Genomic DNA, 20593 nt, shown 5'->3' with positions numbered 1-20593 from the left:
TTCTGCAGGCAGATCCCTTCAAGTATTATGAAAAGAAAATTCTCTCTCCACTGTCTCCACATCTTTAATAATTTCATGAATATGATGCTTCCCGGAAAGTGCTGTTTTCCAAAATGAAAAGCCACAAGCATTTTATTCTTTCTTCATAGGTAAGGTGCTCCAGTGCCCTGATCATTTTATATGCCCTTTTCCAGTTCAATGAAAACCTTTGGGAGATGGGGCAACCAGATTAAAACTTTCAGATTGTTCGCTAGGAGGCAGCTACCGGCCAGTCATCTATCAAGAGCTTTTAATACCCATCCAGAACTGCAGTTCCCAAACCAACGACAGAAACAATGGTTTAATCTAAAACAGTTGTACTTACTAAGTACACCCAAGTAAGTCTAAATGGGATTCCTTCCCAGTCAGCTGGCTTAGAATCATAGCCAAAACAAGACTACTTATTACTAATGAGTTGACATTGCCTAGTAAAGCTTTTTCTACAGAATTTGATACCCTCAGAGTATAGTTGTAAGAGAGGTCAGCAACTAGAGGCCACAGTGCCAAGTCGGGACCATGGTGGGATGCCTACAGGCTAGCCAATTACTCATCAAGAGGCTAAAGAGGTATGGAGAAAGAGGAAACTGTGGCAAGAGAACCTGCTGGCTGGTCAGTTTAGATGGTGGAGGGTTTATGAGTGGTGGAATACCCCTCAGGTTTGTCAAAGTGGCCCGCCAGGAAAAAATGTATGTTTATTTATTCTATTTCTGTACGGCCCAATAGCTGAAGCTCTCTTGGCAGTTCATAAAGGCATAAAATACAATAAAGCATAATATTAAAACTTAAAATTTGAAAACAGAATTAAAATCAGAGTAAGCCAGTTGCTGACCACAGGGTGTAAATTGGGTCATTGATGCTCCAATGCTTCTTCATTTTATGTTTCCAAACAAAACTCTTCCCACACTAACAGCATTCATAAGGCCTCTGTTGTCCATGAGATCTCTGATGGACGACCAACGTATCCCACCGACAAAAGTTTTTCCCACACTCCGGGCATTCAGTTGCTCTCAGTGTTGTCACACTGGTTGTCACAGAGAGGAAGGCCAAGATCTCTTCTCAATCACCCCAGAGTGCAGGACATGGAATAATGGACTCAAGTTACAGGAAGCCAGATTCTGGCTGAACATCAGGAAAAAACTTCCTGTTACAGCAATACGACAATGGAACTGATTTCCTAGGGAGGTGGTTGGCCCTCCCACACTGGAGGCATTCAAGATGAAACTGGACAGCTATCTGTCAGGGATGCTTTGACTTGGATTCCTGCAATGAGCAGGGGGTTGGACTCGATGGCCTTGTAGGCCCCTTCCAACCCTACTATTCTATGATTCAATGATGATTCTATGCTCGAATCCAGCTCTGGAGTTCTGGCAGCAGACTGGCCAGGAGCTGCTCCAGGATCAGCAGCTCCAGGATCTGCTCCTTGCTGTGTCTTTCCAGCTTCAGCCACTTGTGGAAAAGATCCTGGAGTTGGCTGTTAATCCTTCAGGTGTCTGTGACCTCCTGGCAGCAGAACTGCCTGAAGTGCTGGCACTGCACCTCCATTCTCAGGGCTTCCACTCACAAGATGGTGGCCTTCACTGTCCCATAGTCTTCTTGATCTCTGGCTTCCAGTCTTCGAAAGGCTTGTACTTCCCCACTCAGTGCTGGCAGAAGCCAAGCTGCCCACTCTCCTCTAGGCCACCAGCAGGCTTTGGCCACTTGCTCGAAGGAGGCCGGAAAGGCCTTGGCATCTTCCCACAGGGCAGTCTCCAATGTCACTTGGTTTCCCCCTCCTGTGTGAATGGGCTGCTTTGTTTTCAGGAACTCCTGCCATTGGGCTTCCCCACGCTGTCACATTCCCTTGCATGGTTCACCTTTGCCCTCTTGCAATGCCCTCCTTCCTGGTTTCTCTGTCATTTATTCAGGATGAACTGCACTGGTGGCTTTTCTTGCTCCTTCTTGTCCCACTTCAAGTTCTTGGCTTGCAGATGGTTGTTCCTTCATTCCTTCCACTTGTGTCTTTACCCATTCAAACTAGAGCTAGAGAACGAGTGATGACCCTTTGGAGAGGTTGATTCTTAGCACAGATCTTTGTTCTCAAACCCCTGAAGTCTTGCTATAAAGACTGAAGAGGGAAACACCTAACTTCTGCCTTCTTAATTGGTATTTTTGCACTCTGCTTGGATGACTCAGAGTTGATAAGGTATGCTGGATGACAAAAGAGCTGCAATTGTGAGAAGCTCCCAGTAGTGCAAAGCATCCCCTAGGGCAGAGCTTTCCAAACTTTTCATGTTGGTGACACACTTTTTAGACATGCATCATTTCGTGACACGGTAATTCAGTTTTACTAGCAAACCGGAGGTTAAACTAACCCGTTATAAGAGATACGGACACATACATAAATTGTAATGATGAAATGTATGGGGATAGAACATATCTCATGAAAACCTTTCATTTATATTTTTTAAAATATATGATTTGTAAAATAATAACATACATTGTTGTCATTTATGAGTAACAGTATGTAAATATGTGCAAGAAAATGTGAAAAATAAACAAAATTAACTAAAGTATTTACAGTACATATTAGGACACACAGGCCCAGGTGGGAGCTCAGCTGCAAAAATGCATGAAGCAGAGAAACAAAAGTCCAGCAAAAATGGTGTAAATATATATGTCTCACTACAAGGCTATATTGCTGTAAATATTTACAATGCCTATGTCCAGAGTCCAATTTCAGCACTCTCCGGTGGTACACTGCCGGTGGGTGGTTAATCCACAATTACAGCAGAGTAAAAATAAAAATAAATGGCAGAAATCAAATCATAAGTGCCACGAGGTGGGTGGCTTGCTGTTTGCCACACTGGGTTTGGGAGGGTGGCCTCCCTTCAGCCAGCAGCAGGTGGGGTGACCGGGTGACAGCCTGCAGCTGCGCTCGCCCGGGTGCTTGGGAGCACGCCGATTCTGAGGCTTCTGGCCTCCACTGAGCTCCGTTCCGACTGGCCAAGATGGCGGATGGCCCACTTGGTGCAGTCCCAGTCGGCGTTTCCACCCGCGCGCTACTCTGGCCTGGCTGTGCAGGAGCACGGTGCAGAAGTCCGTGAAGGGCGCGCTCGAAATCTCGCAGGGCTGGTGGCCGCTGCCACTTCTCCGCGCCGGCATCAGCCAAGCTCTGCTCCCAGGGCGGCGCCTCTCCTCCCCTCTCTTCGCCCCGCACCTCTACCTCGCCATACTGCTCCAATACCGCCAATCATGTGCATCCTACGTGAAGACGCCACATGATCCTAAAGCAGCTAATGTTAAAGCAGCTAAGCCTTAGCTGCTTTAACATTAGCTGCTTTAGGAAGTTCTGGGGGAGGGGCCAAGGGAAGCAAATGCGAGTAAGGGAGCTCCGCAGTGCCCTTCCGCACAATTTTCTGCATTTCACGCAACACACCTACACACTGCCGCCAACACACTAATGTGTCGCACGGTTTGGAAAGCTCTGCCCTAGGGTGTATTAATGAGCTGAGAGGGAGTTTCTTCCTGTTAAAGAGACAGATGCACAATGGAATGTTTAAAACACCTGGGATGGGGAAGGGGAGATGGACATGCTATTTGGATAGGACACCTCTAAAATACCCCAATGGGTAATTTATGTAGAAAATCTTAGGAATTTGACAGCACTAATGCAGAAGACTGTTATACTCAATCTTCACACCAAGAGCCATCAGAAACGGTAAGAAAACTTTATTTGGAGTGAGGGATATTTAAAAAAAACTAAGAACAAGAGGAAAAAACCCAGATGCAGTATAGCAGTCTTTAAAATGTCATACTGGATATTTTCTGATCAACAGCTTCACAAAATTTGTCAGGGAAGGGATCCCTGTGTCCTAGAATGATCCCCTTCATCTCAGAAACATTGGTGAACACTCTGAAGATTAGAGGTGGAATCTGGCAGGGGGAGAAATTGGTATGTCTGATCAGGGTTTAAGGTTCTAGGGGATCCTGGACTCCTCACTTTAGTTTTTATATTGTTATTAGCTACTTTTTAATCAGCTGACTTTTTTTTATTTATTACATTTATATCCCGCCATTTTTCCTCTTGCAAGGAACCCAAGGCAGCTTACATTCTCCTCCTCCTTCTCTCCATTTTATCCTAACAACAACCCTGTGAGGTAGGTTGGGCTGAGAGTCTGTGATTGGCCCAAAGTCACCCAGTGAGCTTCCATGGCCGAGTGGGGACTAGAACCCGGATCTCCCAGCTTCCAGTCCAACACTCTAGCCACTGCACCATGCTGGCATAATACACTTTTGTGTTACTTGAATTTTGAACTGCACAAATATCTTTTGGAACTACATATTTTTTTCCTGGAAATGCACATTTTGTGTGTGTTTGCATATTTTTAAAAAGTCCCAATTGTATCTGAGAACAGAAGTACCATTTCTGGTTGACCTGGTGACTGAACAGCCTGGGCATCAGGGCTACTGAGATAGGTACTGACCTGGCCTCTGAGAAATTTATGTACAAGGTATACCTCTCTATTTTTTCTCAATGGGTAGGCTTGGTGTCCTGAAACTTCTTTGCACCCACGGCTGAAACCTCAATTCTTTCCCTGACTCCCTTCACCCCTGAAATGGCCCCTGGGCATGGCTAAGGATGGGGAATAAATTCCCATTACACCATGCTGGCTCTCTTTTTCCCCTTAAAGGAAAGCTGGGAATCCAGAGATTATGGCCCATCTGCCCACCACCCTCCCCCTTTTGCAAATGCCCATGAACAAGAGGCTTGAACTATGAACCAGGAAGTCAGTCCTTCAAATCTCACCTCAGGCATGAATTCTTTTGGATTTTGGAGGCTTTAGGCAAGCCATTCTCCTGGGCCAGAAGAGTAGAGAAAATACTTAAGCTATACCCTCCTCAAAGTATATTAGCATACATACACCACTGCACTTTCTCTTGTTGCCACAAGCCAAGCTATGCAAAGCCATTTTATTCAGGCCTGTCTCCTAGCAACCACAACTTGCCAAAGACCCGGCCTTCACAAGGATATCCTGTTCCTTTTGCCTCTGGGAGTTTATAAAGGGGGTCTTGATAGGGAAGGAAGATTGCACTTAAATGGCCATGGTGTGGCACACACAGAGAAACAGAAGAAAGGCCAATGAAGATAGGAAGTTCAAGACACTTACTTGAGATCATGTAATTTATAACATTGCATCACTTTGAGTATGCCAGACCACTTACCTCAATAATTGTTACATCAATCTTGTTAGTTCTGTATGTGTATTTGTTGTTGTTGTTCAGTCGTGTCCGACTCTTCGTGACCCCATGGACCATAGCACGCCAGGCCTTCCTGGCTCTCTCCCGGAGCGTGCTCAAGTTCATATTCATTGCATCCGTGATGCTATCTAGCCATCTCATCCTCTGCCGTCCCCTTCTCCTTTTGCCTTCAGTCTTTTCCAGCATCAGGGTCTTTTCCAGAGAGTTTTCTGTTCGCATTAGGTGGCCAAAATACTGGAGCTTCAGCTTCAGTATCTGTCCTTCCAATGAGCAGTCAGGGTTGATTTCCTTTAGGATGGACTGATTGGACCTCCTTGCAGTCCAGGGGACTCGTAAGAGTCTTCTCCAGCACCACAGTTCGAAAGCATCAATTCTTCGGCGCTCAGCCTTCCTTATCGTATACCCTTATTTAATATAGGGAGACTGAGGCTGAGAGATGCATAAAGCCATATAAGTGTTTGGCTGAGGTGAGAGTTTAACAAGGGTCTTACCTTCTTGGTCTCTTCTTAGGATGTAATCCTATGCATACTTACTTGGGAGTGAGTCCAAGATATTCTCTGCAAGTTTTAAAGGCCTGCTTTTGAATATATTAAAGATGCGGGGGGGGGGGGGATGCAAAACATTTTGTAGCCTATTTGCCCGTTTTGTTCTCCATCCACTTCCCCACAGGCCATATAAATTGGAAGGGCACAATTATTAATTTTATTCATCAGTCATCCAACGCAATACATGACATATACTACCCACAAGAGAATAGGATTGATGAGCAGAAAGTGTCTCTTGCCGATAGCAGACGCTCTTCCAGCCATGCCCCTCTGTTCCGAGTAGGATAATTCTCCCTGTTTCGGGGATCATTGAAGGAGGAGTGCGTGGGTTCTCTGGATACAGAGGAAGAGCCCTTGGAAGCTGCAAAGAGACAAATCTGCAAAGGTGCCAAGCAAAAGAGCAATGTGGAGATCAGTGTGCTGGGTAAAGGATTCACTGAGCTATTAAATGTTCTGCTTCTTTTGTGTTTTTGGGATGCTTAGGCTGTCCAGGTTAAAACATAAAGCCAACACTCCTGTACCTGTATCAGTCTTGTGGAAGAGGGGATTTTTGCAAATGCAACTTGTCATGCAGGGGATCAGAGTTTCCCTCTTTGGTACCACTATTGAAGGTACAGGATGCTTGGCCTTTTTTTTTTTTTTTATATCTGTGTAAAAGTGCCAAATCTAGTAAGCTCTACCAGCAAGAACCTTGCTATAAAGTACCATGAACTATATGTAAACATCTTACTTTGATCAGAAGGCACCCAGTGTTTCGGACTTTCTCCTGGTCAATTTCTCCTTGATTGGGACTTCCAGCAGCTCCTCTGTGAGATCATGGTGAGGAGGTTCAAAGGGAGACCGGGCTCCTGAGCACTGAACACTTATGAGTCATGGGATTTCAGCAGAGTCATTTTTCCCAGTGCTGAATCACAGCATTGCGCTGCCAAAATTCCCTCCCACGGACAACTGTTAAAGGGACAGAAATTCTGTTCTCCGATGCATGTGGCCACCCTAAGGATGAAGGGGCGGACTGGTTCCCCTTCTAACATCTCGCTTCTTAGAACAATATTCTAGCAGCTTTTCAGCAAGATTATTCAAACGAAGTGTGCAAGAGTAGCTAGATCAAAATACTGAGAACAACTCAGCTGCGCCATACATACTGAGGGGTACTTCATTTCCATCTCCACACCTTTGCCTTTTCTTTTAAGGAAGGTGCCTTAATCCCTGGATCATTTTACTCATCCTTCTGTGCACCTTTGAAGCTCTGTGATACCTGTTTTGAGCTGGGGTGACCAAAACTGTCCTCAGTAATCCATGTACAGCTACACCATAGGTTTGTATAATTTTTATTTTTTTTATTTATTTTAAAGATTTCTAGCCTGCCTTTTATGACAAAGGCCACCCTGGATGGCTTACATAGAAAGGTTAAAAGATTATTCCAAAACTAAGTGCAATAAAATATTGCAGCAGTTAAAATATTTCAAAAGCTAGTACCGTACCCTTTAAATAGCTAACAAGAGCAATTTAAAACTAGCTGGTATAAACAGCTTTTCAGTCTCCTTTTAAAAGTGTGTGCTGAAGAAGAAAAATGCATTTTCAAAAGATATGAGGCCATACAAAAGGGTGTTATGATACTGGTAGTTTTATTTTCAATCCCTTAATATTTTTTATCAAAGAATTTGCCTTTGTGAGCTATCCACCAAAAGATCTGTTTCCCAGTTAGTAACTGCCAGATCAGATCCCATCAGTGTATATGGGGAAGTATGATTTTAAAAACCATATGTTATATCAAAAGTTGATGTACAACATACAGCTTTAAGAGCACACATCAAATAATGCAATTCACTAATTCAATGACAGGCAATAGAATAATCTTCAATTTAATCTTCAAAATATCACACTATCAGTCCATCCATACTTAATATTATTACTTCATCTTTTTCTCCAGTATTGGAACATTTTATAAAGCACTTGTAAGCTTTAGATATCTTTTATTCTGCATGTTCTATATTGAATAAGGTATGTCAACTTTGAGGAGCTAATAATACCCCCCAACATTTGTTAGGATTTTTACAACACTGGGATACATCCACCATTACATGAACAGGATGGGCGGTTCCCTTCCCCTCCTTCCTCCTCCAGAGGAAGGTTCCTGGTGGGGATGGGGGGAGGAATGTAATGCACCAGTCATGCCTGTTTCACTGGTGGAAGGACAAAATTGGATGCAAACCAGTTTTTCCCGGTTTCCTCATATTTCTTGGATGCCTCATTCTGTGAAGGTTTTTTAGTTTGCATATGGCATATTAATTCCTAATGAGGGCAACATGGTTTCTAGCCCTCATTAGAAAATAATTTAAATTAATTTATCTAAAACATGTCTGATGTTGTGTTTGGGGTTATATCATTTAAAGCCCGTAGCCCCAGATAGAAGTAGAGGGTTTAGTTGATCATAGAGACAAACATGAAAGTAGAAGAGAGATAGGTTACAGGCATCTTGAGAAGAGGTTACCAGAGCATGAGCAAAATTCCTCCACCTCTGCAGGTGACAGGAAGGGAAGTCAGGTCAAGATGGAGAATTTTCAGTGTGGAGGAAATGAGCCAGAGGACACACCCAGGGCAGCCCCACAGATAAATGAAGCAAATGTGCTGGAGACAGCTGAGATGCAGGAGGAAGGATACGAGTCCAAAATGGGCAGGGGAAGCAGCCAGTGCAGAGAGAGAATGAATGTAATGAGCTCACAGAAGATGTTACAGCTGCAATTATCCAAACTTACAAAGGACACAGAAGGAACAACATGCCCTTGTTCTCCAGGTATGGTAGAAAGTATCACTACAGAGTAGAACTTGATATGACAGATGCCAAGGAGGAGCACGATGAATGTCCCATGTCAAAGGAAAATCTCCAACAATATTCATGCTTTGATCAATATCAGAGAACAATAATAGGAGGGGGTAAATTGGAATTCCCTGAGTATTTTATTTTATTTATTTATTATTAAATTTATTAATCGCCCATCTGGCTGGTCACCCAGCCACTCTGGGCGATGTACAACATACAATAAAACAGTTTAAAACAATAAAATTCTACAATAAAAACATTTTCTAAAATAACCTAACCCACCCCAAATGCCTGCCTGAACAGTATGGCAAAGGAAGTTATTTGAACAAACATCAGAGTAACCACACAGAAGAGAAACCTAATAACTCTTGAGTGTGGGAAGAGCTTTAGTTATGCAAAGTCACAAAAGAGAAATCAAGGAATTCGGAGTGAGGGGAAGCCATATGAATGTTCCCAGTGTGGGAAAATTTTCAATCAGAGAGAATGTTTGAAGAATCATCAGCAACTTCATACTGGAGAGAAAAGGCATGAAAGTCCTGAGGGTGGGAAAATCTTTGCCTTCAGAAATACAGTAGCGAGACACCAGGGCATTCATACTGGAGAGAAACCATACAAATGTCCTCAGTGTGGGAAATGCTTCTGTAGGCGTGGAAACTTGATGTCTCATCAGAGAATCCATACTGGAGAGAAACCATATGAGTGTTCTCAGTGTGGGAGAAGCGTCAGTCACAGAGGAGATCTGAAGAGACATCAGAGAATACATACTGGAGAGAAACCGTACAAATGTTCTCAGTGTGGGAAAAGCTTCAGTCAGAGTGGAACTTTGAAGAGCCATGGGAGAATTCATACTGAAGAGAAGCCATATGACTGTCCTCAATGTGGGAAAACATTCAGGCAATGTAAATCCTTAATTAATCATCAGAGAATTCATACTGAACATATGAAAGTCCTTGTTATGAGAAAAGCTTCAGTCAGAGAGTGCACTTGAATGATCACTGGAGAATCCACACAGGAGAGAAACCATTCAAATGTCTAGAGTGTAGGACAAATTTATCTCAGACAGATTAGTTTAGTGGACATTAGTGAATTCATACAGCACAGATACTTGTGAACATCCCAGGCAAGCAAAGAGTTCCATTTGAAAAGCTGCAATGATTGAACTTCAGAGAGAATCCCAAGATTTTCCATTTGGGCGGGGGGGGGGGGAGTTTCCACCAGAAATGAAGGAGCATACTTTTAAACAGGTAAGAAAATGCAGATAGGAAAGAAATTGGTTAGGAGAAGCTTCCAAGAGATAGATGACATAATAGGCATCAGAGCAGACAAAGAAGAGAGAACACTTATGAATAAATTGACTGGGTGAGACTGTCATTGATGTGGTTCAGACAGCGCAGCAGCCCACTGCATGGTGCCTGTCATCATGAATATGCAACCCCTGACTAGGGGTTGCCTTCTGTTGTTATGTTATGCAAACCCAGCTAGGTTGGGGAGGGTTATTTGAGAGTTAAATAATGTGAGGGTTGTTTAATCCTTGAATAAACCTCCCCAGCTGGATTCACACCACACGACAACTTGGGCTCAAGTTACAGGAAGCCAGATTCCAGCTGAACATCAGGAAAAACTTCCTGACTGTTAGAGCAATACGACAATGGAACCAATGACCTGGGGAGGTGGTTGGCCCTCCCACACTGGAGGCGTTCAAGATGAGGCTGGACAGCCATCTGTCAGGGATGCTCTGACTTGGATTCCTGCATTGAGCAGAGGGTTGGACTCGATGGCCTTGTAGGCCCCTTCCAACCCTACTATTCTATGATTCTATGAACTCATGACATCCCCTAGTCAGGGGTTCCATAAGTGTAATAGTGCATGGCATGCTCTGAGGCCCCCCGAGGGTTAATTAGCCCACGATGGACTGTTGTGTCATCCAAACTGGCTCATTGTAAGTAACTCTTCCAACCTCAGCTCTCCCCATTTACAATGAGGGAAAATGTGTTAGCCACACATCCCTCCCAATCTTCATTTTGGGGATCACTGTAGGGAATATTTATTTTTTCCCTGCTAGTACAGGAACAATTTACAGATAATTTAAAATTTTTAATTTTTTTTTCCATCATAAAGATGAGAGTCTGAAAGAACTTGAATGTCTGCCTTTGGTTCTACTTTATGGGCAGGGTGGATATAACACTGCCAAATCTCTGCAGCCATGGAGTTCTGGATTTCAAAATTGCTTATAGGAAGGAATGTTGTCATTATCACCCTAAGGAGAGAAATGATAAAGGTTTAAAAAAAAAGGGAAATCCAATTTGTATTCGCTAACCACCATTTTGGTGGCATGACCCCCCCACCCACCTTCAGTTGGAAACAAGAACTGCTAGTCCATCTCCATTGGGAGTGTAACCCCTTGGGATAAGATTTCTTGTTAGAGATCACAATTTCCAGGGTTCACATTAGTAAAGACGTGCGCATTAGATGTTTACTCCACTGCTGCCTCTCCACTTATGGAGGGAGGATACATTTTGTTCTGAACATTCCTGTTTTGGAATTGAGAGATTTTGGTGGTTGGAGAGAGAGAATACAGCGAGAATATGTTTTTTCTTTAATCAATAAAAACTGTATATATTCTGCTGAAATTGTGGTGATTTGAAACAACAAAAACACACTAAAATTTGCCCACTGCATTCCTCTTAACAAGTCGCAGTATTATTATGAGCTATTGCATTTTTATCCCCTCTTTCCTCAAAATAGCTCAGGGTGGTATACTGATGGTTCAATAAAACTAGTGATATTGTTGTTGTTCAGTCGTTAAGTCGTATCCGACTCTTTGTGACCCCATGGACCATAGCACACCAGGCCTTCCTGTCCTCCACTCTCTCCCAGAGCGTGCTCAAGTTCATATTCATTGCATCAGTGATGCTATCTAGCCATCTCATCCTCTGCTGTCCCCTTCTCCTTTTGCCTTCAATCTTTCTCAGCATCAGGGTCTTTTCCAGGCAGTTTTCTCTTCGCATTTGGTGGCCAAAATATTGGAGCTTCAGCTTCAGTATCTGTCCTTCCAATGAGCACTCAGGGTTGATTTCCTTTAGGATTGACTGATTGGACCTCCTTGCAGTCCAGGGGACTCGTAGGAGTCTTCTCCAGCACCACAGTTCGAAAGCATCAATTCTTCGGCGCTCAGCCTTCCTTATAGTCCAGCTCTCACAGCCATACATTACTACTGGGAAAACCATAGGTTTGATTATACAAATCTTTGTCGGCAAGGTGATGTCTCTGCTTCTTACTATGCTGTCTAGGTGTGCTATAGCTTTCCTCCCAAGGAACAAGCGTCTTTTAATTTCATGGCTACAGTCGCCGTCTGCGGTGATCTTGGAGCCCAAGAAAATAAAATCTGTCACTGCTTCCATTTCTTCCCCTTCTATATGCCAGGAAGTGATGGGGCCAGATGCCATGATCTTAGTTTTTTTAATGTTGAGTTTCAAACCAGCTTTTGCACTCTCCTCTTTCACCCTCCACAAGAGGCTCTTTAGATCCTCTTCGCTTTCTGTCATTAGGGTGGTATCGTCTGCATATCTGAGGTTGTTGATAATTCTTCCGGCAATCTTAATTCCGACCTGTGATTCATCCAACCCGGTGTTTCTCAAGATATACTCTGCATATAAATTAAATAAACAGGGCGACAATATACAGCCTTGTCATACTCCTTTCCCAATTTTGAACCAATTGATGATAGTGATGTTGCTAGGCCATAAAAAGGCTTACTAGTTCAGCTGCGAGTAGGGCTGCCATGTTTTGGAATTAGTCCTGTGTCTTCAACAGCAGCTTGATGCACAAGAATCATCAGGCAAACGTATTCACATTATGGAAGTGTAAAGTTTATGACTTGCCAACAGCTGTAGCTTGTCGAGTGGTACAAACTCAGACACCGGGTGTCATTCTCATCCTCAGGGGTCCTTCTCCAGGAGCCCCCACCAAAGGAAGTGAGGCGGGTGGCTACCAAGAAGAGGGCCTTTTCTGCTGTGGCCCCCTGGCTATGAGCTCCCTAGAGAGGTTTGCCTGGCACCTACGTTGTTCTCCTTCCGGCACCAGGTGAAGACCTTTTTGTTCTCCCAGTATTTTAGCATTTTAGCTTCCTAATCTTTTAGTTCTGGTGTTTTAAATCTGTATTTTAAATCTCTGCATTGCTGCTAGGTTTTATTCTGGTTGTACTGTTATAGTGTGCTTTTAAGCTTTCATATTTTATAATGTTTTATGCTGCACTCTGTGGTATTAATTTTTGTGAACCACCCACAGAGCTTCGGCTATTGGGTGGTATAGAAATTAAATAAATACAATGTGAAGCTTCAAAAACTCTTTCATAACCCACGATCTGTTTTAGGGTTGTTTAACCTTCAAATAACCCCTGCAGCTCGGGTTCAGACAATGCAACAAGCCATGGCAATCCCTGGGCAGGGCTTGCATATTCACAATGGGTAAAGTAACCCATGATGGGCTGTTGTGTCATGTGAACTGGCCCACTGAATCCTATTTGGTGGGGAGCCACAATAGGGCTCACTTATCTTGGACCTATTTCCTTACCAAACAATAAACATATTTCAGACTACAGAAAGAGGCAAAGTTTGCCCTGCTCAGCAGTCTCAGCTGCGGCAGTGAAGAGGGTAGGGGCTGAAGGAATGGAGAATGAGAGGAGGCAGGAGCCAACGGAAGGAAAGGTGAGGCAAAGCTAACTGGGAAAGGAGGTAAGGAGTGGTGTTCACTATCCGACTCAGCTACAGCACCTATCATTCCTTCTCCATACATCTTCTCAGCATTTGGTCTATGTTTCAGTCAACGAAATCAGGAATGGAATAAAACCTATTTACATCATATTGTTTTCAGATATATGTATTTAGAATTTGTAAAAGGATCCCTCTTTCTAGCAACTCTTTTCAGTTCTACAGAATCAGATTGGCTGATCTTCAGTGGACCTGAGCAGAAGAGCTCCTTACCCAAAGAATCTACATCCCCACCATCCTTCTGCAGAACTTGCCAGATTATGGTCTGTTGGTGTGGCTCGGTCAGACTCCACCTGACTGTGTGCAAGGACAGGCTAGTTTCCTTGAGATCAGGGGTGTTTCTGGGGTCTTAAAAGATCCGGGACACAGGCCCATAACACAAATTTGCGCATACACACACACGTGTCTAAGCGCACGTCTAATATATATATGTGTGTCTGTGTGGTGCGTGCATGCAGTGTGCTTGCATGTGTGTATAGAATACATACATACATAAGAAGTGTGCACTGACCCCCCACTCCACTTCAACTGAGACCCTGATTCAGTGTTTTGGAAAACATCCTGCTTCTGCTCTGGCCAATTTGTAGTCAGACCACTTCAGCTCAGCACCAAACCTGACTCAAGGTTTGGAAAAATGAGTCTTTATGCTTCCTGTTGACTACCATGGGAAATTAGAAAAAAAAACTGTAAGTTTTTTCTCTTGGTCAGAACTGGATAATTTCAGGTGTAGTAGCCCCCTAGAAGGGGATTACACCTGCCCAATGTCAGAAAAATAGGTGCAGGGTTTATATTTTCTTTTAAAGGGAACTGCCAATAACATTTTTTTTATTCCTTGGAAAAACTGGATAAGAATTTCAGGATTCATTACCCCATCAGAGGAGATCATGTCTGACACATTTTAGAATGATAGCCCCAAGGGTTTTTGTGCAAAGGTGGCCTTGACATTTTGAGGTCTCCAAAAGAAGACATACTTACCTCCCTATGTTCCTTGTGGACCATTGTTCTGAAAATCACAGACAGCCTACAGTTGTCCCTAAGTAAGAAACCAGCAAGGTTTCAGAAGGATAGGTGCAGCAGTTCATGTGGAAGGGGAGTTCTCCAGTTTGAGGGAGGGAGTGATTTGCTTTCCCTTCCATTCACCCCTTCCCCAATAGTTTTTGGGGTAAATTTGATGAAAATGCACAGGTGATTAGAGGTGTCCCCGAGGCAAGAAACCTGCAAAGTTTCTGAAGGATATACATGCATTCTAATTTAGAATTATTAGAATTTATTTACATTTCACCAATGTTAGCAGCAGGGGAACATGGGTAGGAAGGTGCTATTGCACTCATGTCCAGCTTGTGGGTTTCCAATGGGCATCTGGTTGGCCACTGTGTGAACAGAATGCTGGACTGGATAGACCTTGGTCTGATGCAACATGGCTCTTCTTATGTTCTTAAATATAGAGTGCCTCTGAGCATGTGAATAATGCTTTTCTTTCACCACTGAGCACTTGCGTTCTCCCCCTACCAATTCTATTCCCCTCCATGCAACCATGCCTCCTTATCCTACCATCCTCCAGCAACTCTTCATAAAAACAGATGTCTTGTTTTGTGCAACTCCTCTCTACCTCCATGTTATGCACAAGCTCTCACTGTATCTTCCTCCCCATACTTCACCTGTGCCAAGACTTCACCAGGATTCAGCCAATGAGTCTGTTTTCAAAACTAGGGCTAAGTTATGGAGAAATTCTGAACATGCACTAAGTGCCTTTCCCTCACCACTGAAGCTAGAGTTCATGCAAAAAAACCCAACACCCCAAACCCACAAATGACAAAACATGCATAGGACTGAACTGGAAGGGTCATCAATTCATTAGACGGAATTGGGTAGGCACTGCATTAAGCCTGCAGTACCATGCTCACAACTCAGGACTTATTTCTGAGTAAACATGCAGAACATCAAGGTACAAACCTCCCTGCAAAAGTAACTTGTGCTGGAATCCTATGTGCACTTTCCTGAGGGTAAGCCTCATTAAACATAAAGGGACTTCTCAGTAGGCATACATAGATTGCATAAATTAGCAATATTTATCTCCCCTCCACTTAAAAAACAAACCCCAAACTCCTATTTTTATTAAAGCTTTCTGTTCAGAGGAACACAGGAAGCTGCCTTATATTGAGTCAGACCCTGGGTCCATCTAGCGCAGTATTGTTGATGCTGACTGGCAGCAGTGGCTCTCCAGGGCTTCAGGCAGCATTCTTTCCTAGCCCTACCTGGAGATGCTGGGGATTGAACTCGGGGCCTTCCGCACACCAGGCACGTGCTCTGCCACTGAGCTGCAGCCCTTCCTATTGCTGGGTAATGGCAACTGACAAACAGAACAGCCCCAGTTTTGTTTCTCAGCAACCATGTGAACCCACTTTTCTCCAAGACTTGCTTGAGTGAGAAGGAGAAAAACCAACCCTCTTCTCTGTTTTATAAAGTCAGTTACAGTTCAGAACTTTTCTTGTCCACTGAAGAGAATTCTCTTTAAGAATTCCCCAAGAGATGCTCTGGGTGGAATAACGAAGAGAAATAAAGAACAGGGGAGGGGAGGGGAGAAGAAAAGAAAGAATGGTGATTGGAAATGTGCATGGGGGTGGGCGGGTAGACAGAATTCCCTAAGCCAAGTGGCTCCTTTCAGAGAGGTGGTACTTCAGAGGAATTTAGGAGGCTGAGAAAGATTTGTAAGGATTGCACGTACTTAAATGAACTTTATGAGGTGAGGTGGCTGAGGGCTTTTTCTAGCTTTTTTAAAACTGTAGAACCTATTTAAAAGCCCCAGCATTTTCTCACTGATGACACCACATAGTCCCAACCCTCCCTTTGGGATTATTTGAATCCTACAGCTATTTAGGAGAAATTAAAGTGGAGGGGGAGAAAAAGTTTGTGGAGACTGATTGGATCCTTTGCTGTACTGAAGCTACTAAACTTCTGCAGAAGCCAGAGGTTCAAGTTTGGGGCAGTAAAAGCAGATGCTGTGCAAAATACCAGTATTTCACATGGAGCTCTTTCTTCCCTTCCTTCTCCCTCTTCAAAATTTCATTGCAGGCAAGCTCACAACAGTGGGCATGTAACAGCAGAAAAGCAAAGTAGGGGGATAGAGGTTTTTTGCACCTCAAAAAAACCCTACACCAGAGATTAGGGATAGTGACCTCCTAATGGTCACCTTAAACACCTTCTGATTAGGATCTCTAATCCCCTGGGTGACTTGACAGTTTTTACTTTTTGTTTTAGACTTTGAGAAAAGGAAACTTTATGCATGGCTATCGCAAAAACCACCAGACCTAGCTGTCTGAATTTTGTAGGTTTAGTCAGCTCCATAGGGCCTGCTAGGTCCCCAAATTCTATGAATTTATGTGGAAGCACAAAAAAAATTATAGCTCTTTACTTTGACAGATTTTCTTGGAAAAAGCAAATTTGCTCGCTAACCTGTGGCTAGCACAAAAGCCACTAGACCTAACTGTCTGAACTTTGGCAGGCTCAGTCATCTCTATAGGGGCTTCCAGGTACCCAAATTCCATGCACATATGTGGAAGCACAAAAAAAATATAGCTCTTTGACACATTTTCTTGAAAATAGTAAATTTTACCTGTGACTCGCACAAAAGTCGCTGGACCTAACTGCCTGAAATTGGGATTCAATCAGTTCCATGGGGACTACCAAGCCTCAAAATATCATGTATTTACCATACAAACTAAAAATGTTATGACCATTTTTGTTTTCCAATGCAAGTCAATGGGAAAATTAAAAAAAAAAAAGGCAGTTAGGACAGCTCAAAAGATCCAGGGCACAGCTCAAAAAAGTTCTGGGGCCCGTGCCCAAGTAGGCCGGCTACTTATGACACCCCTGCTTGAGATCCATTGGTTCCTGCAAACAGGAAAAAGGACAACCACCCCCTCCACTTCAAAGTTTGTTGTAGAAGAAAGAGTGTTAGGGCAAAATATCACACACTCACCCTGAAACCCAGAATTATTAATTTTACACTCATTAATCCACTGTGCGGGCAGGGCAGCTGTTAGAACGTATGTGTCACTCTGACTCCCATATACCTCCAACCTTGCACATAAACTGACTCACCAGAATGTCACATACCTCTTTCACACCAGTTTTGTCCATTTCCTGTTCTTCAGAAGAAAGCAATACACTCGCATCACTTCGGCATTTATTTCCATTGCCTGCGAAAGGTGGAAAGTGGATTTTAGAAGGGGAACCAAGTGCATCCTTTATTTATATAATTTGTTATGCATTACCTTTTGGCCCCAAAAGCACCCCCCCAACACACACACAACATGAAAATTAAAACATAAAACTTAATAATAATATATTATTAATATATATAATAATATATACAATAATAAATAAAAACAAGAGAAATGTCATTTTTATAAACAGAGAGCAAAACTACATTGAAAATCACTTAAATGCCAGACGGAACAAAATGGTTTTAATGGTCAACCCAAAACTAAACAAGGAAGACGCCAAAATAACTCTCTTTAAGAGTTGTAGTCAAGAGGAAATTTTGGTACAGGGAACCTGTGATTCAGCAGTGAGAAAAGATGCCTCTGCTGAACTCCCCTGTTCCTTATAACCGCTCAAGGACTCCTGCCCCCCATTACACCTCATCATCATACAGGAAGGTAGCCAGGAACTCCCTCTTAGTATTCCTTCCTTGGCATTGTTCATAGCTGTTTCCTTTACAGGATGAATTACCCCTCAGTATGTGCAGCTGAGTTATTCTAAGAAACTTTGTTTTCATCTAGCAGCAAACCTCATGCACAGCTTATCTGAATAATTTTGCTGAGGAGCTCCTAGAATATTATTCTAAGAAGTCACAATCAAGCTTCACAGTTTCGAAGCTTATGCCTCAATTAGAAAAAAAACATTGCGGAGAAGCCCCGATTCTGCGAGGACAACTCCTTAATTTAAAAAAATACACATCAGGAGCGGGGGGGGGGGGGGGATAGGAGGGGCAAAACTTAGTCTCATTTGAAGGCTTCCTTTGATTTCCTCCTAAGTGCAGGAAGCCTGATTCCCAGGTGGTTGCCCATCCAACTACTGAGCAGGGCCGACCCCACTTCGCATCCGATATCAGACAAGCGCACGCAGGAAAACAACACAGTGCTTGAGTGTGAACCGAGCTTGCACATTCGATGAAGCATTGCAACGAGGAAAATGGGTGAGTGTGAATAATCACGTTTTAATGCAAGAGCTTTTAACCCGACGGGACACCGAATTCATTGCAATGGCGGGCGCAGTGTAGATCGGCCCCAAGTTTGAAAGAGTATTTTAAGTTCATGCATAATGGAACAAGGGTGTCTTTCTCCTGGTTGCAGGGCCTCTATGAGGTCCTGTATTGTGAAGAAAGTTCCAAATCTTTGCCAGAAAAAGGAGGATCTCCTTGCAGGTAAAGGACAAGTGTGAGTGGTACAGTGTATGAGTATGCCTTATCTTTGCTTTGTTGCTGAGTGGAAGGTTTGTGTGCCTGTTAAACTTTGTCTTTCTTTAATAAATACATTTAGCGTATGTCTTTGTTTTAGTCCTAATTTGTAGAATATACGTAAAACTGAGTGAATGTGAACACTCTATCTCAGTCCCCAAAGGAATCTCACCTACAACATCAGGGCCAAGCTGAGGCTGTTTAAAGTAAGTGTGCCTAAGTATCCAATACCAGGCACCCTGAAATTTTAGCCTCCAGTTTTTCCCTTACACTACTGCTATGTCTTGTAGTAAGATTCTTGTTTGCAGAGATTATTGCATCTGACACCTTTGACCAGATGCAAAAAGAGGCCAATTACCCTGTACCTTCCATAGTGGCACTGAAGAGGGAAATTCAGCTGGTGCAGCTGTTTCAATCCTCTGTACAACAAGCTCCTTTGCCAACATTTCCTGTACCTCAAGACTGCCCCGCTTATTAATCAGCCTGAGCATCCCACAAACATAAAAAGGCAGAACACTGAAGTGGACATTATCCATGAAAGTTTATGCCAGAATAAATTTGTTAGTCTTTAAGCGGCCACAAGATTCTTTGTTGTTGTTGTTTTTTAATAACTCAGTGATTATTAACCAGCACATTGATCACATCCCCGTTTTGCATGGCTTCTTTGTAGATCTGTCCCTTTGTAGACTTGAATAGCTCTTCCTCTGCTTTCATTGGCCCCTGAAACAGGAAGGGTGACCCCACTCAGAACAGAGGAACATGGCTAAAATTAAACATTAAATATTAAAACTTCCCTATCTGGGCCTCTTGCCGGCTAATTTGGAAGTCCTCCGCCAGGGCCACAGCCTGAGAACAGGTGTCCAGCCCTCCTGCTCAGATCCAGCCCTGGAGTTCCAATGGCAGGCTGGCCAGGAACTGCTCCAGGATCTGCTCCTTGCTGTGGGCTCCTTCACACCGGGCTTTTATCCTGCTATGGAGATTGCTTACTCACAGAAGTTTGCGGGTCCTGTACACGACGCGACGCGGCCCTCCTCCAGGGAACCTCCCGCTCTTTGTGAGCTCTAATGCATTGTTTTCCCTGAGGAGGAAAGTCTGGCATTTTCCCTTCTCCGGCCAGGGACTCAACATAAATGAGGGTGTACAGTTTAAAGTAGCTTTTATTGCAAATAAAACAACACCGCCACCTTCATAATGAAACACATACATCGCATTGAAACGCTTAGGTGTTTTTTTAAAGCCACATGGAAAGGACCCAATCTGATCCCACAAAGATTACAGAAGCAGAAGTCCCAGTAAACTGCAGAATTTTTAGCCTGGTGTGATAAAGCCCTAAGTCTCTCCAGCTTCAGCCACTAGCGGCAAAACTCCTGGAGCTGGCTGTGAATCCTTCGCGGGTCTTCAACTTCCTGGCAGCGGAATTGCCTGAAGTGCTGGCGCTGTGCCTCCATTCTCAGGGCTTCCGCTCGCAAGATGGCGGCCTTCACTTTCCCATAGTCCTCCTGATCTCTGGCTTCCAGGCTTCGAAAGGCCTGTTCTGCTTCCCCTCTCAGTGCTGGCAGGAGCCAAGCTGCCCACTCCCCTCTAGGCCACCGGCCTTGGCCACTTGCTCGAAGGAGGCCAGAAAGGTCTTGGCATCTTCCAAAGGGGCTGTCTCTGCCATCACTGGCTTTTCCCCTCCTGTGTGAAGGGGCTGCAGTGTCTTCAGGAACACCTGCCATTG

General features: G+C 43.7%; 1 protein-coding gene across 1 annotated transcript in view; it reads left to right on the top strand.

Annotated features, from left to right (window-relative positions):
* The window catches only part of LOC146355986 (uncharacterized), a 62662-nt gene extending 42295 nt beyond the window's left edge, over positions 1 to 20367 (top strand). Inside the window, exons 6-9 of the mRNA XM_084829991.1 lie at positions 9069 to 9542; positions 13237 to 13349; positions 18770 to 18840; positions 20328 to 20367. Coding sequence (XP_084686117.1) covers positions 9069 to 9542; positions 13237 to 13349; positions 18770 to 18840; positions 20328 to 20367 — 698 coding nt within the window. The remainder of the gene's footprint in view (positions 1 to 9068; positions 9543 to 13236; positions 13350 to 18769; positions 18841 to 20327) is intronic.
* Positions 20368 to 20593: the final 226 nt, after the last annotated feature.

Source organism: Heloderma suspectum, chromosome 2 (assembly GCF_057233095.1).
Source record: "Heloderma suspectum isolate Gila_16-S chromosome 2, 16-S_ref, whole genome shotgun sequence".
In the NCBI taxonomy this organism is placed as follows: Eukaryota; Metazoa; Chordata; class Lepidosauria; order Squamata; family Helodermatidae; genus Heloderma; species Heloderma suspectum.
This window is presented reverse-complemented; position numbering and strand designations above follow the sequence as displayed.